Genomic DNA, 27916 nt, shown 5'->3' with positions numbered 1-27916 from the left:
ATATATGCGGTAGTATATGTATGACATAATTTTAGTGCTATAAATACTAATGCAACCCCTACCACCCCCCACTTCGTTCAGAGGTCTCCCTGATTTTGGAATCCAATTGTTGACAGGTACGGTACGGTACTGATTCTCCTTTAAAGGACAAGTTCTGTATTTTACACTTAAAGCCCTATTTTCAGATTGTTTATGATGAAATAGAACGGTTTTGACTGAAATTTCGACATATACGGCTGCCCCGAGAATTTTTGGGTGTTTGTGTTTCAGCTCCTACTTTTACAATGGGTTTAATGGTGCACTGGAACAATCCTTCCTAAAATGCATTAAACTTTCGTTTACAAAGACGTGAAACTCACCGAGTGGTCAGGGGTGTTCACTGGTATGCTCACACAAAAATCGCTGCAAAATACGCATTCCAACAGGTTTTATCGTAGTTTTAGCCAACTCCATTGACTTGTATTAGATGTCCTGTGAGGTACGGTATTACTCCGCGCCGGGAACTTTGTTTCTATTCTTGCAATTGGCAATGGCGGATTAGCGCCACCACCTGGGCTGGAGTGTCTATTATTCAAGCTCTAAGCGGAAGAATGTACGGGTGTGAGGCGTTTAAAAAAATAGGTCCACAAGTTAACAACGAATGCTAAAACAGCTGTTGGAAAGCATCTTTTGCAGCGATTTTTGTGTGAGCATATCAGTGAACACCCTTGACCACTCGGTGAGTTTCACGTCTTTGTAAACGAAAGTTTAATGCATTTTAGAAAGGATTGTTCCAGTGCACCATTAAACCCATTGTAAAGGTAGGAGCTGAAACACAAACACCCAAAAATTCTCGGGGCAGCCGCATATGTCGAAATTTCAGTCAAAACCATTCTATTTCACCATAAACAATCTGAAAACAGGGCTTTAAGTGTAAAATACCGAACTTGTCCTTTAACTATATGTACCCAATATAACAAATGTACCCACATGTATCATCATAAGTGTCATCACTTTCTCACTTGTAATTGGATGTTTTGTAAGGTAGTATGAAAAAAGATAAAGAACGATGAAAAATTTTATAATGTATTGCTCTAATTTTTTTTATTGCCTCGCTGTGTTTGTGCCATAAAGTGGAGTCCGAGGTTAGATAAACTGCTGACATCTCAACTTTGTTGTATTTTACAATGAAGTTTCACCCGGTTGACACCTGGAACCTTTATTATAGATTTTTTTTGCAGCAAAGAGAGACAAGTTTCCCACAACAAGTGTCAACCAACCAATCCAAGACCACAAAGTGCAGATGGCTGCCAATTTTTTGTGTCTATCTGGTTCAGAAAATTGTGTTGTGCAGGCATCTGTGTCTGTTTGTGTGTGGTTGTAAGTTACCCTGTGGATAGTTGTTCTGTGTTTTGGTGTAGTCTACTAGGCTGGTATCGGATGCATTCTGTAGTTCTTGTAGCCTGGCTAGGTACTGCTGCTGAGCAAGAGGTCCCTCCTCACCCTCCAGGGGGCGCTTCAGAGGCAAACCCTGCTTCTGGAAAGTCAGTTTAAGGCTGCCTTCCTGTAAATCACAGATAAAAGGTTAGATATTATTAAGGGGACATGGTAAAAAGAATAAGAATAATAAGTCTTTTAAACCTTTAACACTGGTGTGTACCTCCGGTAAAGGTCTGCTGAATATGTTTTATCTATAAACATTCTTACATAAGATGCTCAGATTACATTAGGTTTATGTTAAAATACTCCAAATGCTAAAACAACTGTAAGCATACATAGGTTTATTCCACTGAAAAGTGTAAACACTGATTCTTGTTCTTTGTTTGAGGATCTTGATCAGCCCGATACAGCAAAAGTTGCCAAAGTTATGATGTGATTTTTGATAACTTGACTACCTTAAAACCTAACCAAAGGTAGAGGACATGTGCTTGGAATGATACTGCGTTAAGTTTATGTGAGCTGCCTCTAGTGTGCCACCTTTAATTTGAACAAAGAGAAAGCTACGCAAATAAATGAACAGAAACAGAAAGGAAATCTGTGTGAATGCAAACAAGAAATCAAGCTGCAAAAAATAAAGCAAAATCAAATGAAAGTAAGAGAGAAATCAACTTAAATACTATAAGAAGGGGAGGGGGACAAAACAATCAAATCATACAAAACATGCCGAGCACCGCAATCGCATTGCAGATCGGCATTTTTGGGGGAGAACGTAAAATAACATACGTTATTGATTTTGACTGAGAACTCCTTTTCTCTGTCTGCATCATGCTTCTTCACCTTTGAACCCTGAGGGGAGGCCGATGGGTCCTCCACCAGAGTGCCCGCGTTGTCCAGGAGTTTAGTGGTGTAGAAAGAAGTCACTGCGTTGCCTTCGTATGCTCGCCGAACTCCTGGCCACTTGCCCTTCAACACCGCCTGACATATACTGTCCAACCGGTTTATCATGACACGGTCCTGTAATGTGACGGCATTAATGGTGTCAAGATAAGTTAGGAATGTAGATGTGTCGCAGGGTTGAACAGATGCGGAAACATGAATGATTATGACGCTTATGGTACAACAATCTTAGATCTTTAGTAAAAATGCTAATGATAAAAATTTTGTTAATTAAATGTCTGTAAATTAAAACAAATTTAAACTGATTAGGATTTGGATAAAAAGTTGTACATGAATTTTCGAGCTTATATATATATATATATATTTTTTTTAAACCTAATTATTAATGAAACCTCATTCATGTTATCCTTTCATAATTATAAGAATGGTTTAAAGATCATCTTGTGCTTTGAAAAGCAGCAAGGAAACCTTTTGTTTATGAAGCAGTCAATCTAACCAATTTACTTACATACTACTATGCATGGGCCGGTTACTGGTTTTAAGGTATACCAAGGTTTTAAAGACTGAAGGTTTCAAGACCACTTAAATAGTCTGTGATAGTTTACACAAATTAATTAAATCATGTTATTTATGTGATGTTTACGTGTAATATATATTATAAAATATATATTTTTGAAAGTATATTATAAATTTAAAGGCTTTATTTTATCTGGCATACATGTTATATGTTGCTCAAAAATAAAATGTAATTGTGTCCAGTTTAAAAAAATAACACTTTTTTTGTGTTTTAATAGCAGTACCGCAACACTGTGAAACCATGATATTTTTGCTTAAGGTTATCATACCATCAAAATCTCATACCGGCCCATGCCTACATCAGTGCAGAGAATGTAATTTTACATCATAACTTTTCTTCCAATCCTAAAACATTTTTATTATTTATAACTTTATTTAAAGCTGTAATGTAGGGGCAGTATAATAAATATTTTGTACATTTACATTTTTGAACACATGAAATGATACTGTAAATTTATAATGTGTAAGTGTTACACATCATACATGGCTCTGATACCACAAAATGTATGGCCTGTGCTGCTTACCTTCGGCCAGTAGGAGGCAGCGAGCATATATCCTCCCTGGAAAGGGTGGGGAGGGTTTGAGATACCGTTGGTCACATGACTATCTTGCATGTCATCTTGTGTAGCGCTGACTGAGGCCACACTGTCTTCATCAAAGCCTTTAACACCAGACACTGCTGACACTAGCAGAATACAGATAATACAATGATATGTTATGTCTCCCTTCATGTGCTTTAATGTCTGCAGACATTTAAACTAGTATAAACTTAAAGTACAGCTGGCTAAACTTGAACAAGTTTGTGCAAAACCTGATGATCCATTACCCCAGCATTATCTGACAATGTAACAAACAGCATTTTGTAAGATTCAACTGAAAATCTGCCTTTTTAATTAATATGGTCAATTTTCAAATGGTAAACACTGTTTTATTTGACTTTTTTTTCTTTAATTTGTTTAAAAAAATTTTTATTTCAGGTTTAAATAAAATAAATAATCTGGTCTCAGACGTTCAGCACATAATGAATGACTATAAGCAGTTCTCTTTCTTGTAATAGTCTCTAGGCTGCATTCTTCAAAAGATCTGTTTAATGGTTTCAAACCTCGTGACCCTCAGAACCGTCCATTAATGCATTAGTTAGTATGCTGACTAAACACCTGAATACTGTTTGATACACAAGGGAAACACATCTACTGTACCAGTTTTGCACAGTCATTGATAAATACAACCCTCTTTTAAAATAGGTGCACACAAATCCCTTAAACTGTAAAACCTCCTAAAGCTGTTGTGCTTTCTCTGTGCCACCTGAGACAACACAACACAACTTGTTTGGCATTCAGCAAAATGAGAACACACAATACAGGTTATTAATACGCAACCAAACATGGCTCATTTACTAGATCTGTTCAAAATATTCATTCTTACAACAAGTTGAATCTAAATGATCTACTCACCATTCTTTGGTACCTCCTCACTGTCACTGTTGTCTGAGGACGATGACGATGATGACGACGAAGACGACGAACCTGAGGAACAGGAGGAAGATGAGGAAGAGGAACTAGATCCCGACCGTGATGAAGACGAGGATGAGGAAGAAGATCTCGATGAAGAACTTGACGAAGAACTGGATGAGGAGCCATCCGAGTCGGAGTCTGATCCCGACGCCCTCCTGGCCTCCCTGCGGCTGCGTTTACTCAGCTTTTTCTGCTTTCGAACCACTGAGTTTGGCGTGAGAGGTTTTGTTCTAGCCGCCACCATTCGTCTCTCACTCTCTACTTCTTTGAGGTCTTCGTCTTTCACCTCCACTCCTGATGGCGTGGGTGGTCTGACAGAGGACGTTTCCATTTTGATCTCCCTCTTGCCTATTTCCTCCTCTCCCTCTGACAGCGGCTCGTCCTTCAGTTCGCTTGAATCCTCTCTCGGATAAGAGAGCGGTGAAGCAGTAGCGTCTTTAGCCAGGACGTGCTGAAGGGGGCTTGGGACGTGAGACTGCCCCAGTGACAGTGCCTGATTCTGGGCTTGGACTGGTGGTAGACTTCCCTTTTTCTGGCTGTAGTTCCTTTGGGCTGCAATAAAGCACAGCTCCGGGTCACGGAGGATGTGGTAGTCTGTCCGGCTGACCCCGTGCTTGGCCGCTCCTAGGAGGAGATCCCGATCGTGGGATCCTGCTTCCCACCACACCGGAAGATCTGGTCCTGACTGGCAGAGGGATAGACGCTCATACAGCTGAGGGTGACGCAGCACCTGTTCTCTTATTTTCCGCAACAATTCCACACGGTATAAAGTTCGGGACGCGCGCTCCTCTGTGATTGGCTGAATAGCAAGAGAGGTGTCCACCATATCTGAAGAAAGAAATAATAAAAGAGTAATATGAGGAGTTTGATTCCAAAACGCAATAAACGGCATTAAAAAAAAAAAATACTGCCAAAATCAGTATTGTATCTGGTCAGTATTAAAAAGTAAATTCTTTATTTTACGCAAATTCCGATATTCGCTATGTTATTCTGTAATTTTTTCTCCCTTTTTTCCAAACCAGACAAACTCCAGTCTTCCTTGTCTGCAGAATGCAATAAATCCGCTCAACAAATCACAACGCACCGTTCCACACATTGTAAACAACAATGGCGGCACTTTGAATACACACAAAATCCTAGTTGTCCTCATCTACTTTGTACTTAGTGATCAACAAACAAACAAAAACAAAGTAGTCATATAGTCATTTTGTGGTTTTCTATAGCGGGGAAGAAACGTAAGCCATCAAAATGTAATAATTTACGTGAGAGGCACTCGGCCAAAGGAAAATTGCCGGCTGTTGCTTGATCTCCAGACAGCATCAATGTTCTGTCATGCTAACACATTGACCCCAGGTGATCTTATGAAAAACGTTCCATTATTTTACTCGAAGTCAATGAAAATCGAGCAGAACCAAAACATTTTACAGCTGATCGCTGTCAAAAAAGTTCAGTGACGACATCCCAAGGATGACAGCAGCAATGACAGTGTTATTAATATGAATTGTTGTGATTGATGCCATTAATGTTATTTTTTAAATCAGTGTATACCACTAGTCAACTGAATGAATATAGCATGGCGAAGATTAATGCACATTTATATATTGATTCAATAGATTTATAGCATTTTGGAAAAAAAACTTGGATTTATTGCATTTATTGCAGTTTGCGGATAAAATAATCAGTTTTATAATAAACCTTTGAAAATCAAATTATGGATTTGTATTTTTAATGTTATCATAACCTAAAGGTGCTATGTGAAAGTTTGTAACAGAAAATAGTGGTTTTCCTCTTGTCACTTTCTTGTACTGGAAAACACATTTTCACCCAAATTAGTCAAAATGGATTTATTGCGTTTTGCAACCAAACTCTTAATATCTTTCTGTATATACTGTAAAGGTATAGAAAGCATTATCCAGTGAAACCTCATTATTACCTTATGAATGTGTGTGTGTGAATTGCATTACAGTGTGTGCAAGTACATAGACGTGTGTAGCACTCACCTCCTTCTCTTGGAGGGAGGTGGCAGACCCTCCTGCACATGGCAATAAAGGCACACAGGTACTTCTGTAGACTCTCGTCAGTTTTCTTGTGCAGTCGAGCCATGGCTCTAAACTTGGTCCAGTCGAAACAGCCCAAATCCGGATCATATACTACTCCAAATGTTGAAACCACACGGTAGAAATCTGCCTCCTCCCTTCGCGTCCACCTGTTAAGAAATGGAAAAATTTGCAATGCATAAATAACTTGACTGTCCTAAAACAATAGTGAGCTGATATGAGACCCTGTGAATGTGAAAATCATTTTACTGTTTTCCACATAAATTCACAAAAACAATATAAATGTAAATGTAAAATTATAACCACCTTAATATCTTCAAATATTAAGACTGAGTGAGGTCATATCAAAGTTGAAAAACAATGCTTGACATCAAACTTTGATGCTCCAAATTTCATAATTAAATTATATTTCACAGGCAGGGTCACATATAATACAAATATTATTTGTGCATGCGGTTTTCAATTGCTTACATGGCAATAAATTATACATTTAAAATCACTTCCTGTTCAAAGCAAACTTTATTTCACAGATGATGTTTCAGTCAACTAAAACAACTCACCGCTGTTGTCTTTCAATCTTAGCCACCATTTTGGGATTAAGTGCGTCATTGAGCATAGGGGGCAGAGTGTAGATGGCCGGGGTCGTGGTCTGCGTCTGTGTCTGGTGGATCTGAAGTATCTGTCTGCTCTTGGTAAAGCGCTGAGATGCGGTGATCAGACGCCGGAGTCGTGCAGTAAGAGTGGAGGGTGAGGGCCAGTATATCCCCGTGCTAGCACTCAGATTTCCACCTCCGCCATCTAATACAGACCCTCCTTCTGCATAAACACACACACACAGGTTGATGCCTAACAATACCTTAATGTTCATTGAAATCAAAAGGAATTTTAATTTGATAAGACAATGAGAAATGCTAGTAAAGTATTTTTATACCTCCAACTGTATCAGTGATGACCAGTTCTCCAGGAGAGGAAGCATCATCCTATAGGGATAGTTTGAGCAGGTTAAGTCATATAACAAACACACACATACGTCTCATAAAAGGAAATGACTGAACCTCATGCTCCATATATTTAACTTTCCGCTACAAGCAGATAAAATGATAAATACTTTTATCTGCATAATTACAGTTATTTAAAAAAACTATAAGTGTGTGCTTTGCCAATTCATTATCCTGCCATTTCATATTTTGCTAAGAGTGAATGTTTATAACAGTCTTATCAGACCCAGTGCTCTCTCTACTACCACTGACGTACCTCCATATCATCCTTTAGCAAGGCCGGAGCGGGCTTGTACTCAGGGTCGTCCACATCCCTGCACACAGAGATAACAAACACACAGTTTTTTTAACTTCGTCTACTGCAGACAGTATCCAATAAGCTTTCTTCTACCCTGTATGAATGGATTGTGTTTGAGTTTCTTACCCATCCATAAAGTCGTTTCCTCTCTGTTCAGCTGCTATGGCCTTTTCGTCCGGCCGCCCGACCCTTTCCAAGAAACACAGTGCTGGATCCGCGCGAATGGTGTTGTATTTCTCATAACCTACAGCACACACAAACAGACATTAGATAAAAGTGCACCTATCAGTAGGTGAAGCACATCGGATGTGATCAGACTCACCGTGCTTATAGACTCCTAACAGCAGACATTTGTCCGCGAGGGTGTCCCACCACAGAGCAGGCATCTCTGAATGATCCGGCTCAGGAACCCAGATATCCACCTCGCTGAGAGACAGCAAAGGAAATAGGCAGTGATTTAACAGTAAGTATGTGATATATTTCACTTTAATAGTCTATGTGACCCATGAAGCTCTATGAGAGTCATTTGTCATTTGATCAAGTCATGCAGCCGTAGCTGTCAAAATTCTATTAAAATGCAAAGTGAAACCAGCAGGTTTGGATCAATGACTATACACACCTCATATGTCATAAAAACTACTTTCATAGGGATGTCCCTATCCCAACTATGTTTAAGTCTCTTCTATACATTTTGTGTTTAACTATGAGAAAGATTTCATTATGAGATTATAATAATATTAAATAATACACTAGTTCTTTAAATTCTGATGTTGTTCTTATACAAGTGCATATACTGAAGCTTCCCCAGGCAAACAGCAGATGGCGCATTAATGTTTTGCTTACTGTACAAACTGGCTTAAACTGACTAATACCGGTGGAGTTCAAAGTGGACCTATTTTTAATCCTAAAATCTAAAGGGATCTATTAAACACAGTTTTCTGCAACCTCATAAATATTCCAAAAGAAAATTCATTCCACATTGGGCAAAACAAATAATTTTACTTCAGATTTCAGTCAAATGTTGACCATACTGCTCTTGCCTCTTCTCCGACTACACAAGGCAAATTTTCTACTTTTCTTTCCCATGATAAAAGACGTAATAAGGTGAGAAGGTCCGGGGCAAAGGCTTACCTGGCATCTGCTCCATCCAGCACTTTTTGGCACTGTGCTCCTATCACCTCCTGTTTGAGATAGTACAGCATTCTGACCCTCAACAGCACCCTGCGGCCGAGAGACAGATGAGATGTGAGCAAAGTGCACAAGCAGTACATACAGAGCCAAGTTTCTAATGCAAACACCCTCGCATATCCCATCACGGAGCAACTGAGCATTAGTGCACGCTCTCATACACAACAATAAAGCATTACGGAATTCTTAAATTAAATTATTTAAAATTAATAATAATTATTAGTAAATTATTGCTGGTTATTTCCAGTTATACTGTAACCTGTTATAAATAATTTATGAGCTGCGTATGCGTGGTGTTTTTTAAGAACCTTGCTTTTAGGTTTATTCATATGATGTGTCTGTCGTTAACTTAAACTAAGGAAACCACAAACTCTTATACTACAGCGTTCATATACTCTCACCCTAACATTAGTGGCATTCCAACCCCAAGGGAATATGCAGACGCAGGCGAAACTGACAGCCGTGTCCTCGGTCATCGTGAGTGTGTGTTAAACAGGGCAGCTTAGAAAACAATGGGGAACTTTCTCCAATGCCAGAGAGCACTGGATGCAAAGCCAGCCTTACAGTAATTGCTTTAACTGCCTGAATTCACAAACTAATGACTTACGAAACACAGCTGTATAATCACAGTCACTCTATGATAGAAATCAGTTTAAGTTATGGGTTCATCACCTTTAGCGTTAAGCATCGAGGAACGTGACCTGACATAACTTCTCATCTCCCACTCCCAGTAGTAAAACCCCTAAACCAGCATGTGCGTGTGGAAAATAGTGCAGCGAGAAGGGGGCTTTACCAGAATAAGATCACAGCACTAAACTGGGAGATTCCCTTATCACTGTTTTATACGTGCACTTCCTCCACAACAGCAGATATCCTACAGGGGCGTTTACACATCGCCATGTGGCTGCTTCATTACTGTGGGTGTTACTATTGTTTCACAACTGGCCGTAGCTTTTGAAAATCTGATCACAAAATCGCTAACTGCAAGAAACACAATGAATCCAATACTAAATCCACTATCTTACTAGTATAGTTTGTATACGAACTTTAAAAGTGCATAAAGCATCACAAACAAAAGAAATAAATATCAGTGCATAAAGAAAACTCACTACTAATGTACACTCTTATAGCAATATAAGATGACGCAAAACCCCTGCTTCAAAACCACCTACAACCAACTAGCACAAGCAAATAGCTCATCATATTTCATTGTCTTGATGCAACAAAAGCACACTGGCCATTTAAAAATAGGAACAGCCTCTTTAAGATATTCTACTCAAACTTCCCTTTTAAACAGGAAATGTCAACACAGGAAAGAAAAATGTGCTCATCAAGCTTATTTAACCGTAGTCATTATGCAGTGTACATTACATCAGATCATACAGAAGCTAATGCTCTTGCACAGACACGTTTGGGACATGCAACGATTGTGTGTTTGATTACAGGAAGCACACACACACAGTGCCCTCCAAATCGCTTTGGATACAAGCATGTAAATATAACATCCCTGCAATGCAATACTCACTTGTTGCAGTGATGTTTCAAATGTTTCTTGTACCCGTCATCAGACAGCATGTGCTCTGGATTGTGTTTTCGGATCCACTCCGCCTTCTGAATATCAAACGAGCTGGACTGAGTCTTCATCTTCTTTCCTTTCCTGCCACGCGGTACTGGTGTCGACAAACCTGCGGGAGTCACATTCCTAGCTCTGAATGATGTCACGGGCTTATAAATAGATGATAATTATCCTCTTGACTGGATCGAAATGAAAAGGTAATTGAATTCATTACATCGCTTCAGTGTTCCTACCTAAATGGTTCTGAAGTTCCTTGGTCCTGCCGTCCTCCGTGGGAGCAATCAGATCCCACATGAAGCCCTTGATTTTATCGTCTCCACGGTAATGAACGAGGCAGTATGCTAAGAGCGCTCTGCATATAGACTCCACATCGCGCTCGGTCAGCTGTCGTTTAAAGCGTCCGTGGGCCAAAATATCCTTCCACCGGCCCCACCTATAATGTCGGGATTTAAGTCTCAGGATTACTTTTATTTGACAGGTGTGCTCATACACAATGGATATGGCTCGATGGCAGAAGGCTATAGCTGTTAAAAGCTACACCATCAATATCACCTGCAATGCACTTCTTTTGTCTAACTTTACATTGTCATGTCATTTAACATGCAAATGGACTGATCTCTGCACTAAATGGCAGTGGGGTGGTTGGATAGTGCAGATCAAGGGACGGTATTATCCCCTTCTGACATCACCAGGGGAATGCCAGACAAATTTCAATGAACTATTTCAATGGTTTACCAAAACTAAGTTACTGGGTTGATCTTACTGATTTTCTAGGTTGATAAATGCACTGGGGACCCAATTATAGCACTTCAACATGTAAAAAATCAGATTTTCATGATATGTCCCCTTTAATAGTAAGTCTCTGCTCTCTGGGTAACTCACCCGTACACCAGCAGATTTTTCTCCACCCTGAAGCACTCAGTGCGCCCATAGCTGTTAAGGCGGTCATGTGGCCTCCGGAGTTTGGGCTTGTCCTCTCCACTGCTCTCCCCTTCAGACAGCTCGGCCAGCTCATCCTTAGTGGCGCTGAACGGCCGGGTCTGTTTCCTGACTCGAGGGGTGTCGATCACCAGACTGTTCTGTAAGCAAACCACATGGAGAGACGGATGTAAACAGAGAGACTAAGAGCAGTGCTATGCACTTAAATATGTTCGGGTGTATACAAGCAAAGCACTTCAAGCTAAAATATAAAATTATGCACAAAAAAGTTCTATCTCAGATATTGTGTTATATTAAATTCCAATCGTCTTAGCGAACATCCCCGCTGTATTATGCATCCTACAGCTTCTCCTCAAAATCCAATAACTGGGGAGTTTCCAACAGCCATTTATGCTCAAAGCAGCTTTTCATTTCAACTAGTTTGAATTTCTCAATTTTATCCTTACAGATGTCTGGGCAGAAACGAAAGTTCTGAGTAATTCTGGCACAGGAACGTTTCATCTTCTGAAACTGCTCTCATTAGTTATAGACGGTTTCAGCAGTAACAACATAAACAAACGGCGTTCGTGGAACAAACGTAATTTCCGGTAAACTCGGCAAAGAATCAATAACAACAAAGTCCTTCAAGAGTAGTTTATTTCTGATAACAAGCAAATAAACAACATGTAGATTACCTTACTCCGAATCATAGCTAAAGCACGTCAAAAACTAAACTGAGGTAACGTTACTGTGTAAAATGTGTACTATATAATGTATACAATCTTAACTATAGATCAGCTGCCAAACCTCCCGTTCAAATAGTGGTGATCCATGATCACCTTCTTCCCTCATCTTTAGGAAACCAAAACATTTGTTATTTTCGACAAGGTATTTGTTCAAGAGTTCAGTTTAGTAACCATTAAACAAACAGAGGCCAGAAGTAAAGTTCCGCTCAGACGCGTAATCGCGTCACAGCACGTGTGTCCGATGAAACCGTCTATAGCAGGAAGAGCAAACAAAAAAATTATAATTCTGTTATTTATGGCTCATGTGATTCCAAAGCCATATGACTAAAATTTCAGTCTGTCTCTCACACAGGTGTCTGAAGACTTGAAATAAAGCACACAAGTTACATGGCCCACTTATGATACGTTTTGCCATTTGTGTGAACTTGACAGCACCAGTCCTCCATCATAACTTCGGGGAGCTGATCGTTTGTGTGCTACTTACTCTGCCATTGACCGTGTCCACATCAATCTCTGCTTCCTTTGCCCACTTGTCCCAGAAGTTGGGGTCATCCAGAGAGATGTCTGTTCTGTTCCCTGAAGCTACAAAACTGGCCTGTTACCGAAAAACACAAGTAAATGTGTGAACCAACAGGGTCATACTTATCATGTGTTAGGCAGATGTTTAATAAAAAACAATGAATACTTGCTTAATACAATGTAGTTAAAATTAGCTCTAGACATCATCACTAATACACATTGCTGAACATTGTTTTATGCATTTTAACATTGAGAAAGCCAGAAATCATAAGAATAAAAGAATAAAGCAGACCTTGGCAAAGGTGGAGCCCCGGCCCTCAGATTCAATGGTGATGGTCTTGGTTCTGCGTTGCAAGATTTGGTCAATGTCCTCTTCACAAAATTTAGCTCCTTCATCTTCTTCATCCATGATGGCACCGTAAGCTCCACGCCGCAAAAGGTCCTCGATCTCTTTTTTGGAGAGCTGCTGTTGTACCTGCTATAGAGATACAGAGGGAGAATAAATTAATGAGACAAAATACACACAAGTAAAAAAAGCTGGAAAAACATGATTTGGCTGATGTCTTACCCCTCCTCCTCCTACACTGTTTTCCCGCCCACTCATACTCTGTAGCACGGCCTTATCCAATCCCAGCTTGAGACTGGCTCTATCGAACATCTCACGCTCGTATGAGTTACGTGTGATTAGTCGATACACCTTTACCGCTTTATCCTGACCAATTCGGTGGCAGCGAGCCTGAGCCTGTAAAACAAACAAACAAACAAGTGGGCAAACGAACAAATTCAAAAATAATAAACCAATAAAAACATCTATAAAAATGAAAAACAACTGAAGTGTGTGTGTGCGCGTATACCTGCAGGTCGTTCTGTGGGTTCCAGTCTGAGTCAAAGATGATACAGGTGTCGGCAGCTGTGAGGTTTATTCCAAGCCCACCTGCTCGTGTGCACAGCAGGAAGACGAATCGATCAGAGTCGGGTTTACTGAAGCGGTCTATTGCTGCTTGACGAAGGTTTCCACGTACCCGCCCGTCTATCCGCTCGTAGAGGTATCTGGAAGGGTAAGATATAGGAATTACAATTTAATGTATTTTATTGAGCACTGCTAAGAGAAACTGACAGCGGGTCTGGCTTTAAATTTGATTCAGCATGTTTATTATCTCTATTACCCTCTATTATTATTCCCTTTATTCCTAAGGCAGCGATAAATACGTTGTATTTTATATTCCTACGCACATTATGTTAAATCAAGATTGTGTCTATTAGCCCATGTCTATAAAAACATCTATATGCTAATGTACTACTACAAACTACAGAAAAACAAAAATACTGATGTATCACTATATTAACTTTTGCATACATCAAATGCTTTCCAGAATTAACATTTACCCTTTCCCTGCAGTAGACTAGTACTGTAAGTATCAAAATATGGTTCATGACTATGGCATAACTTTTTTTACATGGATAAGACAGTCAGTATTTCTCAACCACACTTTCAACAGGAAATATGTCAGCACAGCACAGAAATAACATTGCTATCATACAATTTCAAAAATAGTAACGTGCATGATTCAAAACTTACAACAGTAAAAATTAAGCCGGTTATGAAATTACATTTTGGCCTGTTCAATGCTTTGGTGACATTCTGCAGAAATATGAATCTGTGAATTTGATTCATTTGATTTTGTGAATCAAGTCTGTGACCATACTGAAAATCTATGCGTTTTATCAAAACTATCATTCATAATGGCATAATAGGACCACACTATCAATAGTATTTGTCTGATATCCAAGATCAAGACCAGTTAGTCTTTTCCACACTTCTAAAACGCTTTGGCCCTGTCCCAAATGGTGAATTCACTTTATGAACATCAACAAGGTCCTCAAGACTGTGTGGTGTCCCATTTGTCATTTAATAATTTAGTAATAATTAATAATTTAGTTCTTCTGGTTAGCATGTACTCATTACAGTGGACTACGTCTCAACAGCCCATGTGACAAAGTGAATCCGCGATTTGGGACAAAGCCATATTCTCCTTACTTCTCTCTTATGCACACCAAATGTTTTGCATTTACAGTGACCATTTCCTGTCTCTGCCTGTTGCTTTTAGCTGTCTCTGATCGACTTTGTGCCTCTGGGATCCCTGCATCTCCTGCTCCTGTGTTTTGCCGATCTCTAGCTCGATGAGCTAACACACATGCATGCATTTTTCTTTACAAGTGCTTAACTGTATACACCACTAGACAGCTAAGACTTGATATAATGAACAATACTTTACTCAATAATACACATAAATAATCCTAATTACTAGCTGCTGGAGATTAAACATGAACAGATGATGTTGGTGGTGCAGAGGTGCTCAACAGCAGAGAGCTCTATCCAGAGACAAGAAATAACATAAACGAATGTAAGCAACTGTGGCATTGAACTTGTGCCAAAAAAGCTGATTACATCGCTTAACTGTATCTAACCCCCGTAACGCATCAAAAACTAATACAGTAGAGGGCAAAGTCACAAAATGCAGTTAAACCCTCTGAACTCTCCGGGAACCCAATGAGAGCCATTCGAAATTAAATCCATATCCTTTTACAAGCTCTAAGAATTCATTAAAAACGTTTTCCTTGTTCACTCCTACCTTCTCTGGATGAGGTAGTCTTCCAGGATGTCAAGGCAGCGCACCATCTGGGAGAAGATGAGAACTTTGTGTCCACCTGCCTTCATCTTGGGCAGCAGCTTGTCAATAAGAACGAGTTTACCTGCCGACTGAATCATGGCCTGCAGGTGGAAATCTACCGCTGCGGGGCTGTAAACTTCCCTAAAGTCTTCCATGATTTTTTCTTCAGCCCCTGAAAGTGAGAGAGAGAGAGAGAGAGACAAACCGTTTTAGGAACTTTACTAAGATAGATGTGTGTATGAGTGGCTTCAGCAGGGGTTTGTGTCTGAACCTTTGATGAGGTAGGGATGGTTGCAGCATTTTCGTAGTTCCATCATGGTGTTGAGCAGGTTGGGGACGTTGGCTTGGCCGGCGCCTTTAGCCAGGAATGAGAAGTTCTTCTCCAGTATTGCACGGTAATATTTCTTCTGGATGTTGGTGAGCTCCACTTCTATAATGGTCTCCTCTTTCGGGGCCAGCTTCTTCTCCACGTCCTCCTTAAGACGACGCAGCATCATTGGCTTCAGGATGGCCTGGAGTTTCTGGACCTGAATCAGAATCAAATCAGTATTTAGTACTGCACAATTAATCGCATCGCAATCGCAATCGCGATGTCAGACTGTGCGATTATATGACAGCAAAATGTTGCAATTATATTAAATAAATAAATGTGTGGACTTGTTAACACAAACTTTCTGATAACAGTTTGATGATTTTCCTTGCTGTTTAAAAAAAGAAAGAAAAACGAACAAAAAAGGCAGTGCACGTGTGGCATGCACGTGTGTGGCGTGCGTCGTCACTTGTGTGTGCGCAGCGCGGAAATACCAGAGCAAAGATGGATGCAGAGGAGATTGACAGTAATCTAGTAGCTAAAAAAAAAAAAACTCTACGTCTGTTGTATGTTGGTATTTTGGATTTAGGATTACTGACACTGAGCAGTTGCTACATCACGTGGCAATACAAAAACATTTCTAGTTTTACAAATACACATTTTAGCATTATCACTAAAATGTGTGTGGATTTTCTTTAAAACCCATCAAGTTGACTAAGGATACCATCCATTATAATCGCAATCGCACATCGCAATATTAGCATCAATAACCGCAATGGGAAAAATTACCCAAATCGTGCAGCCCTACAGTATATTTATTTTTTTAACACACAAACACAATGAAAGAGGACATACCACAAAGTGCTGTTGCTGATATATAAAACCATAATACATATTATATTATTGTATATGATCATTTTGATAATTACAAATTAACCCAAGCCATAAAAGAAAATTTATTTTTATGAAACGAATTGCTTTATCCCAATGAGGACATTACCAACAGTCCCCCACATGTAAGTTTTGTCATAATAAGCTACCTTCTGATAACAAATTGTCCCAAAGCTATAATAAAGTGTATTCCCATCCTAATACACACACACAGTGAGTGTGCATACCTGCTCCTCAGTCTTGAGGTCTCCAAATTCCTGCATGAAGGTGTTTTCAGCGGGAAAACGGGTTGGCTCCAGGAAGTGCAGCAGACTAAAGAGTTCCTCCACTGTGTTCTGTAGGGGGGTGCCCGTCAACAATACCTTATGTTCCTAAGGGTCAAGAGGTCAACAGATGCCAAATTAAAAATCAGTTAAAAATGATAAGTGGGTTACTGAACATTTAACAGCTCATTTGTACCAGGCTCATGAGTTTGAAACCCTCCAGTAGCTTGCAGTTCTTGTTTTTGAGCCGATGGGCTTCGTCAATGATGACACACCGCCAATCGATTGCGTTGAGTTCTGGACAGCCTCCCAAAATCATCTCAAATGTGGTAATGACCGCCTGGAACCGGTAGGCACCTCTTATCACACGACCCTGTGAGAGCAAGAATGAAGAGAGAGAGAGAGAGAGAGAGAGAGAGAGAGAGAGAGAGAGAGAGAGAGAGAGAGAGAGAGAGAGAGAGAGAGACAGAATGACTGATTGCACACTTTTCCCACATTTGTTTTTTTCCCTTCCCTGAGGTTTTGCATATTGCATGTAACACCAGTATACAATGACATATCACTTTCTTACATCAATCATTCCTAGATGGTTTTAAAAACAACTTTGTAAAAAATAAGAGATACATTCTTACCAAAATGAAGCTAAATTAATATTTTTTGTTGCTTTTGCTTTACTTTTGGACTTCGTATGCATAGTTTTTGCATGTTTTTATTGGTCTATTGTTCAGATCTATCTAATAAACATTTATTATCTCAATAATGAAATGACAGACCTTAATTATAATGTTATCAAATAATGATCCTAAGAGGTATCCAATAAAAAAAACTTATTAGCAAAAATTATAGCAGAAATGATGTGAAATCTCACCTGAGAGTCTCTGAAGTACATCTCATACTGCTGGAGCATCTGTCTGCTCACCACACTGCCATGGTAGACAATGACATTGAGGTTCGTCCAGGTTCTGAACTCTCTCTCCCAATTAGTGATGGTGGAGAGCGGGGCAATGATTAAAAATGGCCCCTTGATCCCTGTGCGATAGATCTCCTCGAGAAATGTGATGGACTGGATGGTCTTACCCAGACCCATTTCATCAGCCAAAATACAGTTACGCCTGCAAATAATAAAAAGAGTCGGTTGATTAGTCCAATAAAAACAGGTCATCATGGCCCTCGATTCCATGAAAACACTCTCGTCAAAAAACTAGAGAATAAATACATTTACAAGAGATGTTGGCTACATTTTTATGGAATCCAATTAGGGGTGTCAACAGATTATAATTATCGTGATTTATGTTATGATGATTTCACATTACATTTACATGTGTATTTATGCATTTGGCAGACGCTTTTATCCAAAGTGACATACAGTGGATTCAAGCTGTACATTTTTTCTCATCAGTATGTGTGTAGCCTGGGAATTCATCAATCATTTATAACTAAACAATGACTTGTTCTTTACACAAAGCTATTGGCTAACAGCATATGGATTCAAACTGACAGTACATTAAGTTGAGTCAGTCCAAACTTTGAGAATGTCCAAAACAAAGACAAAACACAGAAAGGACCGGGAATGAAGCAAAAATAGGTTATTTAGTCAATTTATTCCCCGACTAAGGTACCATCCACACCACAGCTATCACGATTATTTAATATTGAGTTCAACAAGAATCTGAAAACGAGGACATGGAAAGTATGCATATAATTTTACTGAAAAAATAAAAGCTATGCAAACATTAACCCACATGGGAAAGTGTAGAACAGTGAAGGGCATTGTACATGTTATGCGATACATTGCAAACTCTGCTTGTGATCTTGCCGACTTTGTGTATGGCCGTTTTCCATACAGACAGTGTGGAATGCAATGAATCCTGTTACTGTTTAAGCTCAAGCGAGAGAAAACATGCTGAAAACATATACTCCATTTTGTGCTACATGTAAGTGATGGCTGATAACAGGAAGGGTTAACCCATTAGGACCAGATCTTTTTTAGCCTCCAGTCATAGTCAAATGTTTCCAGTACTCCATGTATTGATACAGTATATTCTGGGTTTCTTTAATAAATAGATACTTCCGAATTTGTCCAAAAAGTTTAAATGAAGTAATGTAAGTAATGCAAAGTCATTTGGAGAGCTTTTGTATTTGCATGTTTGATGTTTATACCCCTAATGAATTGCGCAACAATTATTACTATAGCTTTGTTTTTATAAAATATCATTGTAATCTTTGTCAAACTTTGTAATCATATTGGTTGGAAAGATTATTTTTATATTACAGTTTAACCTTCTAAGACCTTATATCACATTTTTTGTTGTTTGCACCATAATACTTAATTCTGTGTAACTGGAACCTGTTGTACACAAACTTGGACACAGGGCCGGCCCTGGCCAATTTGCTGCCCTAGGCAAGACTGTTGCCCCTAGAATCCCAAACAATTGTGTTCCGATCATTTTGTTCATAAACTTACACAGAAACAAACTGCACAGCTTTGTCTTGTTTTTCTTTATTTTGAAAATATTTTGAAAACACACGCACGCGCATGCACGCACACACGTCCTGTCAGGCATTTGATCTTGACATTGTTAGAATCTTGTCTTTTTTACATGTTTTAAAGGCTTTCTAAGCGAATCTGCGAGACATTAGTTTTTGTTGACGTTTGAATTGTTTTCAAACAGACGGAGCGTAGCTAACTCCTCCCTCTCCCTTCCGTGCTTTCATGAACGCGCCCAACCCCCACCCCCAAATCCTTCTTGTCGTTTATTGGCTGGAATACTTTGTTATGGTTTCTGTTTGTAGGTTTGGCCACTGTGTTGTTATTGCCGTTTGTGAAGCCTGGGCTGTCTACAGAGATCGTGTTTTTTTAAAGTTTGATCAGCGGACAGGCTCGGGAGATTGTGCTCATTGTTAAATAGCTCTGTGGCTATACTGCACTGAAGCGGCAGTTTAAAATATAATTCCAGAATTCAGCGAACGTCAAGAACAAGAAAACGGAAACAACAATCAGACCGAGATGCGGGATTTACATAACTTTACACAGACCATGTTTAAATGTCGATGTTTCAAGTTCAAAGAAAAATATTTGGTTATTATATTTATTGGTTCTTCCTAACCCCAAATAGTTGGAAGAAATCTAAAATGCAAGCCAAACCAAAGCTCGGGTCTTAGGAGGTTAAACGGGCATTACAGGTAAATAAACACACAAAAAGTGATCAGATCATTTTCAGCAGGCTAGAGACAGGAAGGATTCGTGTGTCAGTACTGAGGGTTTACTCACCTGTTGTACCAGTTGAAGAGAAGCCAGTTGACCCCCTCCAGCTGGTAATCCCTGAGACAATTTCCATTACAATACTGACGCGATTGCTCCCGCTTCTTCCAGTGACTCGCCGGAGGACGTTCCTGCAACATAGACCAAATGGGTTTAATGTAAACTAGAAAAACTGTATATCCAATTCCACTAAAAAAGGTAGCGACTGAAACAGTAAGACGGAGCCGAAAGATGGTCTTACTTTTCTATCCGTGTGTGGTTTGACTGCCTGCAGCTGCTTAAACTCCTCGATCTTACTCTGGTCCACATCTTCATTCAGCTCCCATGTGCTGTCTTCATACGGCAGTGAGCACCACTTCACCAGATAATACACCACCGGCTAAACACACAGGAATGCTTTGAGATTACACAAAATACACTAACCTTGCAAACAAAGAGACAGCATGCCTCCAGGAACTACAGAGAGAGAGTGTAAATACGCTTTCACACACACATACACACAACTCAATAAGCAATCGCTACCTCTCCGCTATCCTTGTCCTGACAGTACGAGACCTCCAGAACTCTGTCGACTTCTACATAGTCCGGATTAAACGGTTCCTCCTCGATCTTTAACACAAACACACGTTTTTGTTTTTAATTCCTTTAGCAATGACAGATGAATCCTAACAATTCCAGATTACAGAGAAGTCTCAATGGAATCACAATGTTTGAATGACTAAATGATATGCCATTTAACCTGCAAACAATCACAAAAAGTCAACACACAGTGTGCATTTGTTATAGTTACAAACAAACAAAGGCGCCCTTACATCAGCAAAGAAGTGTGCCTTTTGTGCCTGTTTGATCTTGAAGCGCTTGATTTTCTGCTGGATCCTCTTGTCTTTCTCTAAATGTTGCTCCGTCGCCCACTCACAATGAAGATATGAGCTAGAACACACATGCATTTACATAATTACTAAATGCTCCTTACACACAGGCGTACATTTAATTATGCATGCTCATCAACTCATGCCCACTCTCTGACTAAACTGCTCTGATCTTCTTTGGATTATTAGCAGTGTGAAAACATCGTATTTCACAGCTTTAAAAGCTGACAGAGCAAACGAAAAAAAGCCACGCATAACCCACTTACTAGTTTTTGTACTTGACATAGTACTCCTCACATTCCACAATCACTCCAGGAGAAACCTGTCGAATGAAGAATCAAAACAATAATCATGTATAATTCATTTATACATAAAAAAACTGCACATCTACTGTACAGTAGGGGCTTTATTCTCAGCTGAAATGCACTGCAAGCTGCTTTGTTTCTCGATGTATACTGTAGTATGTACTCGTAAAAAAGTCGTAGGCACATTACTGTAGATTGCAAAACATTCAAAATCTATATCTATATTACCTAATGACATACTAATATATTTAATAAACATTTTAGTTTTGGTGAAGCATCTAATTCGCCTAATTGTGGTTCTGAATGAGTTACGAAAAACATAAGAAATTATGCAGATTGTAGATGCATTTTCATTACAGATTTGCACAAATCATATGCGATATGTCGCTAAGAACTTTTGTGAAATAATGTTGTTTTACAAATCGATGACATGGGACTAAAACAAGTCACTCTAAACATCATGTTGAAGAATATTTGTAGGTCTACTAATATCATGTCCACCACAGCAGCCATAATTTTTAAAGGGCATCTATTTCATTGCTAAAAAAACAACATTATTTGTGTATTTGGTATAATAAAATGTGTTGAAAAACACATTATTTTCCACATACCATACATTTTTATAGCTCCATGAAACGCACAGATTTTGTACAAAACTCATCGATTTGAAAAGCGCTGTGTCCCTGATTGGCCAGCTAATCTGTATGTTTTGATTGGCCTGAATACCTCTGACTGCAGCCGGAAATGTGACCATGTTTGAAAGATTCGCTCACAATACAATAGTAACAGGAGTGAACTTACAGGCTGTGAGTCGAAGCCGTAGGAATTATGATAACGTCGGTCTTGTCTACATCACCAATCTCAGGAAGTAAACTGTTGCTTACAATCCGTGTGTTTGTTGTAGAAAAGAGATTTATGTTGAAGACGATAACTTGCGTCATTGTTTACTTTGGGGTATGTACCTTTTGCATATCATTAACATGTACTAACACACACTTACACACCAAAGGAAATGTAATATCGTGAATCAGATAATTGGTGCTCTTTAATCGAATTAGGCGAAGGAGTGTTATTCAAACATTAATGCCAAGGAAAGCACCTTTATTTGGGAGTGGCAATGTATGAGGTGTTTCTAGGAGGTTTTAGTAAATACCACGTCACTTTCAAATAATAATTATGCGACTTACATAATCAGGTGACCTGAAAATGTAAATAAAATGCGAAATGCACCTTTTCCGCCTCATGCGAGAGTAAACACTTTTTGCGATATATGGGAGTATTGACGCATTTCCATTGTCCATATATTTAATTCGCAATGTGAAGGATAACGGAAACTCAGTTGGAGTTGTAGAATGTCGTTACCTCTTTTTTCACCAAGCGAGATGCCATGATTTTATCAACCACAGCAGCATCTTCCTCACTTGGGTTCTCCTGTAAACCAATACATACAACAGAACCTTTATTAATGCCATGGTACACACTTAAACATAGTGCTCTCTAATATTTATATTAAATATACACAACACATGATGTTGTTTTTGCTTGCAACGTGAAACATAATTAAGCAACACTGCAGATACAGTGATTTCAATGTGCTTTTGCTTGATCATTATGTTCCTCAAAATGTCTAAATTGACTAGTTTCACAATTCTTCATTGTCTTTGCAAGATACATAACAATAGCATCTCTGCTTTGAACTTCAGTAGCATAGTGATACTACATAATTTCAATCACATCACATTGCCTGTCCCAACGAATCAATTCATAATTGTCTTTTAAAAACGTACACAATTACACACATAAAAATAAAAAGATGCGTTGGTCTTATGTTAAAGCTCAGATAATAAGAGATAAATATCATGCAAACATAAAAAATCTCTATGCTGCCACATGCATTCAGACTACACATCCTCACCACAAAGAGTTGCACTTTAGGCTCTTTGTGAGCATTGGAGCTCTTCTTGGCTTTGACGATGACCTTCATTTCTTCTTCAGACAGTCGAGCCTCCCCGTCTTCCTCATACTTCTTCCTCTTGACCTTCCTGTTAGAACGTCGCTTCTGTAAGCATACGCACACACAAGTGAGTCTGGTTTCATCTGACATTTTCTCGTTAGTGTTGGTATGAGTAACGGACCAAGACTTTTGAGCGGTACGGCATTCTCACAATCCTACAGACCAAAAAACACTATTTGAGAAACCAATATCGAGAAACATCTGTGCCACGGTATTTGTGAATGAGTTCCTGTGTGTTTGATTGAATATGGGTGTACTGTACTTGGTATATGAGTTCATATAAGTAAGAGGAGAAAAGAACTCTTGCGCATGCACAAGTTTATTTTTTACTCGGCAAATCACAGACGCCCTGATGGGATCGGGGCCCTTCAGTAAATTAGTACAGAGCAGAGCGTGTGTGCCTGTCCTCCCAAATATAACATGACCTAAATGTCTATGAGTTAAAGTAAATGGGACCCTGGTGTTTCCCAGAATGTAACAGGGGCACATAGCTGCAGCTTTATCTCAGGCTACTCGAGTCATCAAAAGCACACTGCTTTAATTAACACAAGGGTATTAAAGGGGAAAGTCACATCTGCAAGGGATGAGGAGGGTACCATGGTTGGGGAGGATGAGAGGTGAGTCATTTCAGAAGAAAGAAATTCATTCAGCATGCAGTCAGTTCAGTCTCTCTGCTTACATACAGTATGCATGCAGGGTTTAACAATCTATGTTTATGCTTTATGAAACCTTTCATGCACTTACTAATAATTATTTTAGATACTGAACATAATGGAAATGGCACAAGAAAATCACTGTACACGAAAGTAAAAAAGCTCACTGAATCATTGTCTTTAGAAGATCTTCGCGGTGGTCTGTCATCATCAGACAGCTCATCTGAGGAATCCGCCTTCTTCCGTTTCTTCTTCCCAAATTTTATTACGATTTTCCTGTAAAAGGGACAACACAAAGAGACAACGGTCACATTAATCATGTCATGTTGCTACAAACCTGTATGACCTTCTCTGAGTCATACAAATTTTGAACAAACAAACATAAACAACTAAACATTTTTTGGGAGCACGGATTCTTTTAGAGCTTACAGAGAATTTAAAATCTCTGCACCCAACAACCACAATGCTTTCAAGGACCATAAGCTAAAAATACAAGTTAACCTGTTGGAAAATAAAGTGATTTATATCTTGTAGCAAAAAATGGGCACATGGACTTCTTAATCAAAATCATGAACATCTAATTAAACGATTTGGCATGGCCTCTTAATTTAAGACAAATTTTTAACTATAGCATATAATGACATTCTGGAAATTGTTGAAGAAATCCCCATTTCTGTTCCAGCATGCCGAAGCCCCATGCACAAAGCAAGATTCATAACGAAATACTGCATTGTATCTTGAGCTAAGTAAAGAAGAACCTAACTACAGTAACCTACAAAAACCCCACATATACTGTAGGTTTGTGTGACCTCATACTTTCAGTTGTACAGTACAGTGAAAGTGATGTAATGTCCTCAATCCTCTAATTACTCAGTTTAGGTGTCTGCCTTGCAAAATGAATACTGGTAGGTCATATTGATTTACTCATTATGGTTATATAATAAAGTTTCTAATTGAGCTCTATCCTACATATCTACAGTAATCAGTACTCACAAATCCAAGTTGTTTTCACCAACACCATCCTATAATACTAATTCCTTTGAAACGTTAGCATTAAGCACTGCGGTTACAAACACTTTCTAAGAAGCCTGAAAGCCATTATGTAACATAAAAACTGGCAGAATAAACAGCTCAGTCTCTCGTCAGTCAGCTTTATCTGCTATTATTACATGGCACTCTGGAATGCTCGATTCTATTAGGTCAATGGCGACATTCCAAGGTTTATTATTCCCATATAACAACCGCATGAAACATAGCCTCATTCGGGTAATGCAAGTCATATTGATAATTTAATACTTACAAAAAATGTAATTTAATTATGCATAATTATTAACATACATGAGGTTTTATTTACAAATGATTAAACCGAAATGCATGTTAGTTTTGAACTTTGACCTTTGAACTCTTTGTCTTTGCTTAAAGCAGCATTTTGGAAATTTAAAGGAAACATTTTGTGCTTAATGAAGGTTTAAATATCTTACTACAATATACAGTATCAAATAGGGCTGGGTATCGAATAAGATATTCCAGATAGATTCAATTTCAATTCACAAGCTATCAAATCGATTTGATTTCGATTCTCAATTTTCGGGTCCGGTTCTTGGGTCGGTTTTTATACTCGATTCTCGATTCAACTCAATGAATATAGATTTAATACAAATAGTATATTAATAAAAAAGAACAGTGAACAGCAGTTTACAAGTGGGTAATTAATAAAAAGAAATGAAAAGCCACAACACTATCGTTGTCGTCTTGCTTGCGAAATCTAAAATGCTATCATACCTCTCACTTTTTATGTGAAGGTGGCATCAACGTCGATGAAGCACCTAAAACCGCCATTTTAAACACTGAGTGCGTTTACATGCACAGTCTTACGCCGATTATGCTTAATAAACTGATAACACGTGGGGTCATGTAAACGCGTAAAGCGGTTTTCTTTAATCGGGGAAAGCCCATAAACGGCGTAAGCAAAAACCGATCGGCACAGGTAGTTTTTTGCTCATTACGCCGATTTCGCGTGGCATGTAAACACCTTAACCCGCTTTCTCACTGTTTTGTCCATGTGCGCATGTCTCCGCGTATGAGAGATAAACGTCACACGCGGAAGTAAGCGCAAGGTAACGCATAAAAGTCTCAGCTTGACTAAAGCAGTTGGCAGAGAAACTGTGAAAATAAAAGCTAATGTTACATTTACAGGTTCTGCAGACACGAGGAGAGATACAACAGTACAGCTTAAGACAGATATGCCGTTGACTTTTTGATCGACTATTGTATACTATAGGCGGTGACGTCACTATAATAGATAATTCTTCAAGTCCCATGTAAACGCAGTTGTCTGCATAGCCGGCTTATTGATTTGCATGTAAACGCATGAAAACAGTTTTCTGTAATAAGCAGATTTTTATTAGTTATCCGCTTATTCTGTGCATGTAAACGCACTCACTGAATGAATGAATGACAGGCTCGCCTCTCGCTCCTTGGTAACATCGCATAACGCAAAAAATCTAGTGAAGAAGACTAGTAATTAAATTAACGTTAATCTTACGTTCAATGTTTGCGTAAATAAATATGAAAGAAAAAATCGATTCTGCTCTTGAGAATCGATTTTGAATTGACCACGTTTAAAAAAAAAAAAAACTATTAAACGAAAAAAAGATTTTTTTGCCCAGCCCTAGTATCAAAGCAATATTTCATGTCCATATATTTACTTATGTTACAAGACGACGTCTAATGGGTGAAAAACGTACATTTAGTCGGATGTAATCCCAAATAAATAGCTTCAGGGTGATCATCACCCTGTCGAAACGGATTCTGCAATAACAACCGGATGTCTGGACATAATACCTTACATATCATTTAATGAAGCCACACCTTCAGCGCATACCACAAGCCATTTCTTTCAAACAGTGGAATGACTGTAGGAAGTAACTAAAAATACAAAAATAGACGATATAGTAAGATGTGCACTAAATTCTCTGTCACCCTTCTCAAATCTGTGTAAGGCACCCAGTTCTGTATTTTAAAGCCTGCTGAACAGATCAAGGAAATGATTCTCATAAAACAGGACATCTGCTACGTCTACGCGAACACAAACCCTCACTCACTCTTTCACTCTTTTTCTCTCACTTTGGGTCCTCCTCTTTGGATGATGTTACACTTCACTAGTCTATGGGACAACGTGACTTCCTGGTTGCCTAGCAACCTGATTGGAGTGAAGCTGGCAGCGTGGGTGGAAGCAGTAACGCTGTATCCTGTGAGTGACACATGAGCTGCACTCCTCATACACTCCACAGCAGCTGTGAAATGAGACTGTGAGGTGGTCTTTACCGAGCACCTGTGTGCGTGTGTGTGTGTATAGACAGAGCTGGATAAAGCCCACCTGTGTGAGAGCATGTGAGAAAAAATCTTCCTTTTTCATCTACAGTAGTAACCTATCAATGCTTTTATATAAAAATTAATAAATTATCAGAAAACAAAATGATACACTGTTTACCAAAAAATATAATTTAAATATATATAGGAAAATGTTGATCCTTTATATTTCACTGCAGTGGCTTAATTCCAGGAATGTATCAACGTATAGAGCTCTGGAATCATAAAACCAGACAGGAAAAACAAAAATATTCTAGAAACTCCTGATGGTAAATGTTTCAGACTGAAGCTGTAAGAGTAACTGTCCATTTCATCAGTAGGCTGTTTGTTCCTGTCATTCGACTCACAAATGTCAGCAAGAGTTAGACTATCATTGTCTAACTATCACAGCCTTACATTGAAATTTAAACCATGCACTATGTTACAACTCCAAAAAAGCTACCATACAACTGTCCAGAACAGCAACGTTATATTTACTTCCAAATGTCAACTGTACTGCTCGTTCGGGACTGAGTGATATTTTGGATATCTTGCTCTGAGAACATTCATGTTCAATGGCTAAAGAATGCTAAATCTAAAAACAGAGAAAGGTGCGAGAC

At 39.0% G+C, this 27916-nt stretch overlaps 1 protein-coding gene across 4 annotated transcripts in view; it reads right to left on the bottom strand.

Annotated features, from left to right (window-relative positions):
- The window catches only part of chd9 (chromodomain helicase DNA binding protein 9), a 77644-nt gene that overhangs the window by 5269 nt on the left and 44459 nt on the right, over positions 1 to 27916 (bottom strand). For 3 of the 4 annotated variants that reach the window (XM_065275783.1, XM_065275784.2, XM_065275786.2), the window contains 31 exons: positions 24113 to 24221; positions 23194 to 23337; positions 22641 to 22709; positions 21240 to 21295; positions 20917 to 21034; positions 20627 to 20713; positions 20346 to 20483; positions 20114 to 20235; positions 17711 to 17954; positions 17039 to 17215; positions 16807 to 16950; positions 15650 to 15905; positions 15340 to 15550; positions 13561 to 13756; positions 13275 to 13448; positions 12999 to 13184; positions 12672 to 12782; positions 11406 to 11602; positions 10757 to 10956; positions 10473 to 10632; positions 8891 to 8980; positions 8082 to 8185; positions 7886 to 8003; positions 7718 to 7775; positions 7395 to 7443; positions 7024 to 7279; positions 6407 to 6612; positions 4347 to 5234; positions 3417 to 3577; positions 2203 to 2433; positions 1369 to 1543 (listed from right to left, as the gene is read on the bottom strand). In XM_065275783.1, coding sequence (XP_065131855.1) covers positions 1369 to 1543; positions 2203 to 2433; positions 3417 to 3577; positions 4347 to 5234; positions 6407 to 6612; positions 7024 to 7279; positions 7395 to 7443; positions 7718 to 7775; positions 7886 to 8003; positions 8082 to 8185; positions 8891 to 8980; positions 10473 to 10632; positions 10757 to 10956; positions 11406 to 11602; positions 12672 to 12782; positions 12999 to 13184; positions 13275 to 13448; positions 13561 to 13756; positions 15340 to 15550; positions 15650 to 15905; positions 16807 to 16950; positions 17039 to 17215; positions 17711 to 17954; positions 20114 to 20235; positions 20346 to 20483; positions 20627 to 20713; positions 20917 to 21034; positions 21240 to 21295; positions 22641 to 22709; positions 23194 to 23337; positions 24113 to 24221 — 5435 coding nt within the window. The remainder of the gene's footprint in view (positions 1 to 1368; positions 1544 to 2202; positions 2434 to 3416; positions 3578 to 4346; positions 5235 to 6406; positions 6613 to 7023; positions 7280 to 7394; positions 7444 to 7717; positions 7776 to 7885; positions 8004 to 8081; positions 8186 to 8890; positions 8981 to 10472; positions 10633 to 10756; positions 10957 to 11405; positions 11603 to 12671; positions 12783 to 12998; positions 13185 to 13274; positions 13449 to 13560; positions 13757 to 15339; positions 15551 to 15649; positions 15906 to 16806; positions 16951 to 17038; positions 17216 to 17710; positions 17955 to 20113; positions 20236 to 20345; positions 20484 to 20626; positions 20714 to 20916; positions 21035 to 21239; positions 21296 to 22640; positions 22710 to 23193; positions 23338 to 24112; positions 24222 to 27916) is intronic. The other variant, XM_065275785.1, reaches the window with a different exon arrangement.

Source organism: Paramisgurnus dabryanus, chromosome 2 (assembly GCF_030506205.2).
Source record: "Paramisgurnus dabryanus chromosome 2, PD_genome_1.1, whole genome shotgun sequence".
In the NCBI taxonomy this organism is placed as follows: domain Eukaryota; kingdom Metazoa; phylum Chordata; class Actinopteri; order Cypriniformes; family Cobitidae; genus Paramisgurnus; species Paramisgurnus dabryanus.
Note: the sequence above shows the minus strand (reverse complement) of the source record. Positions and strands in the feature narration are given on the sequence as shown.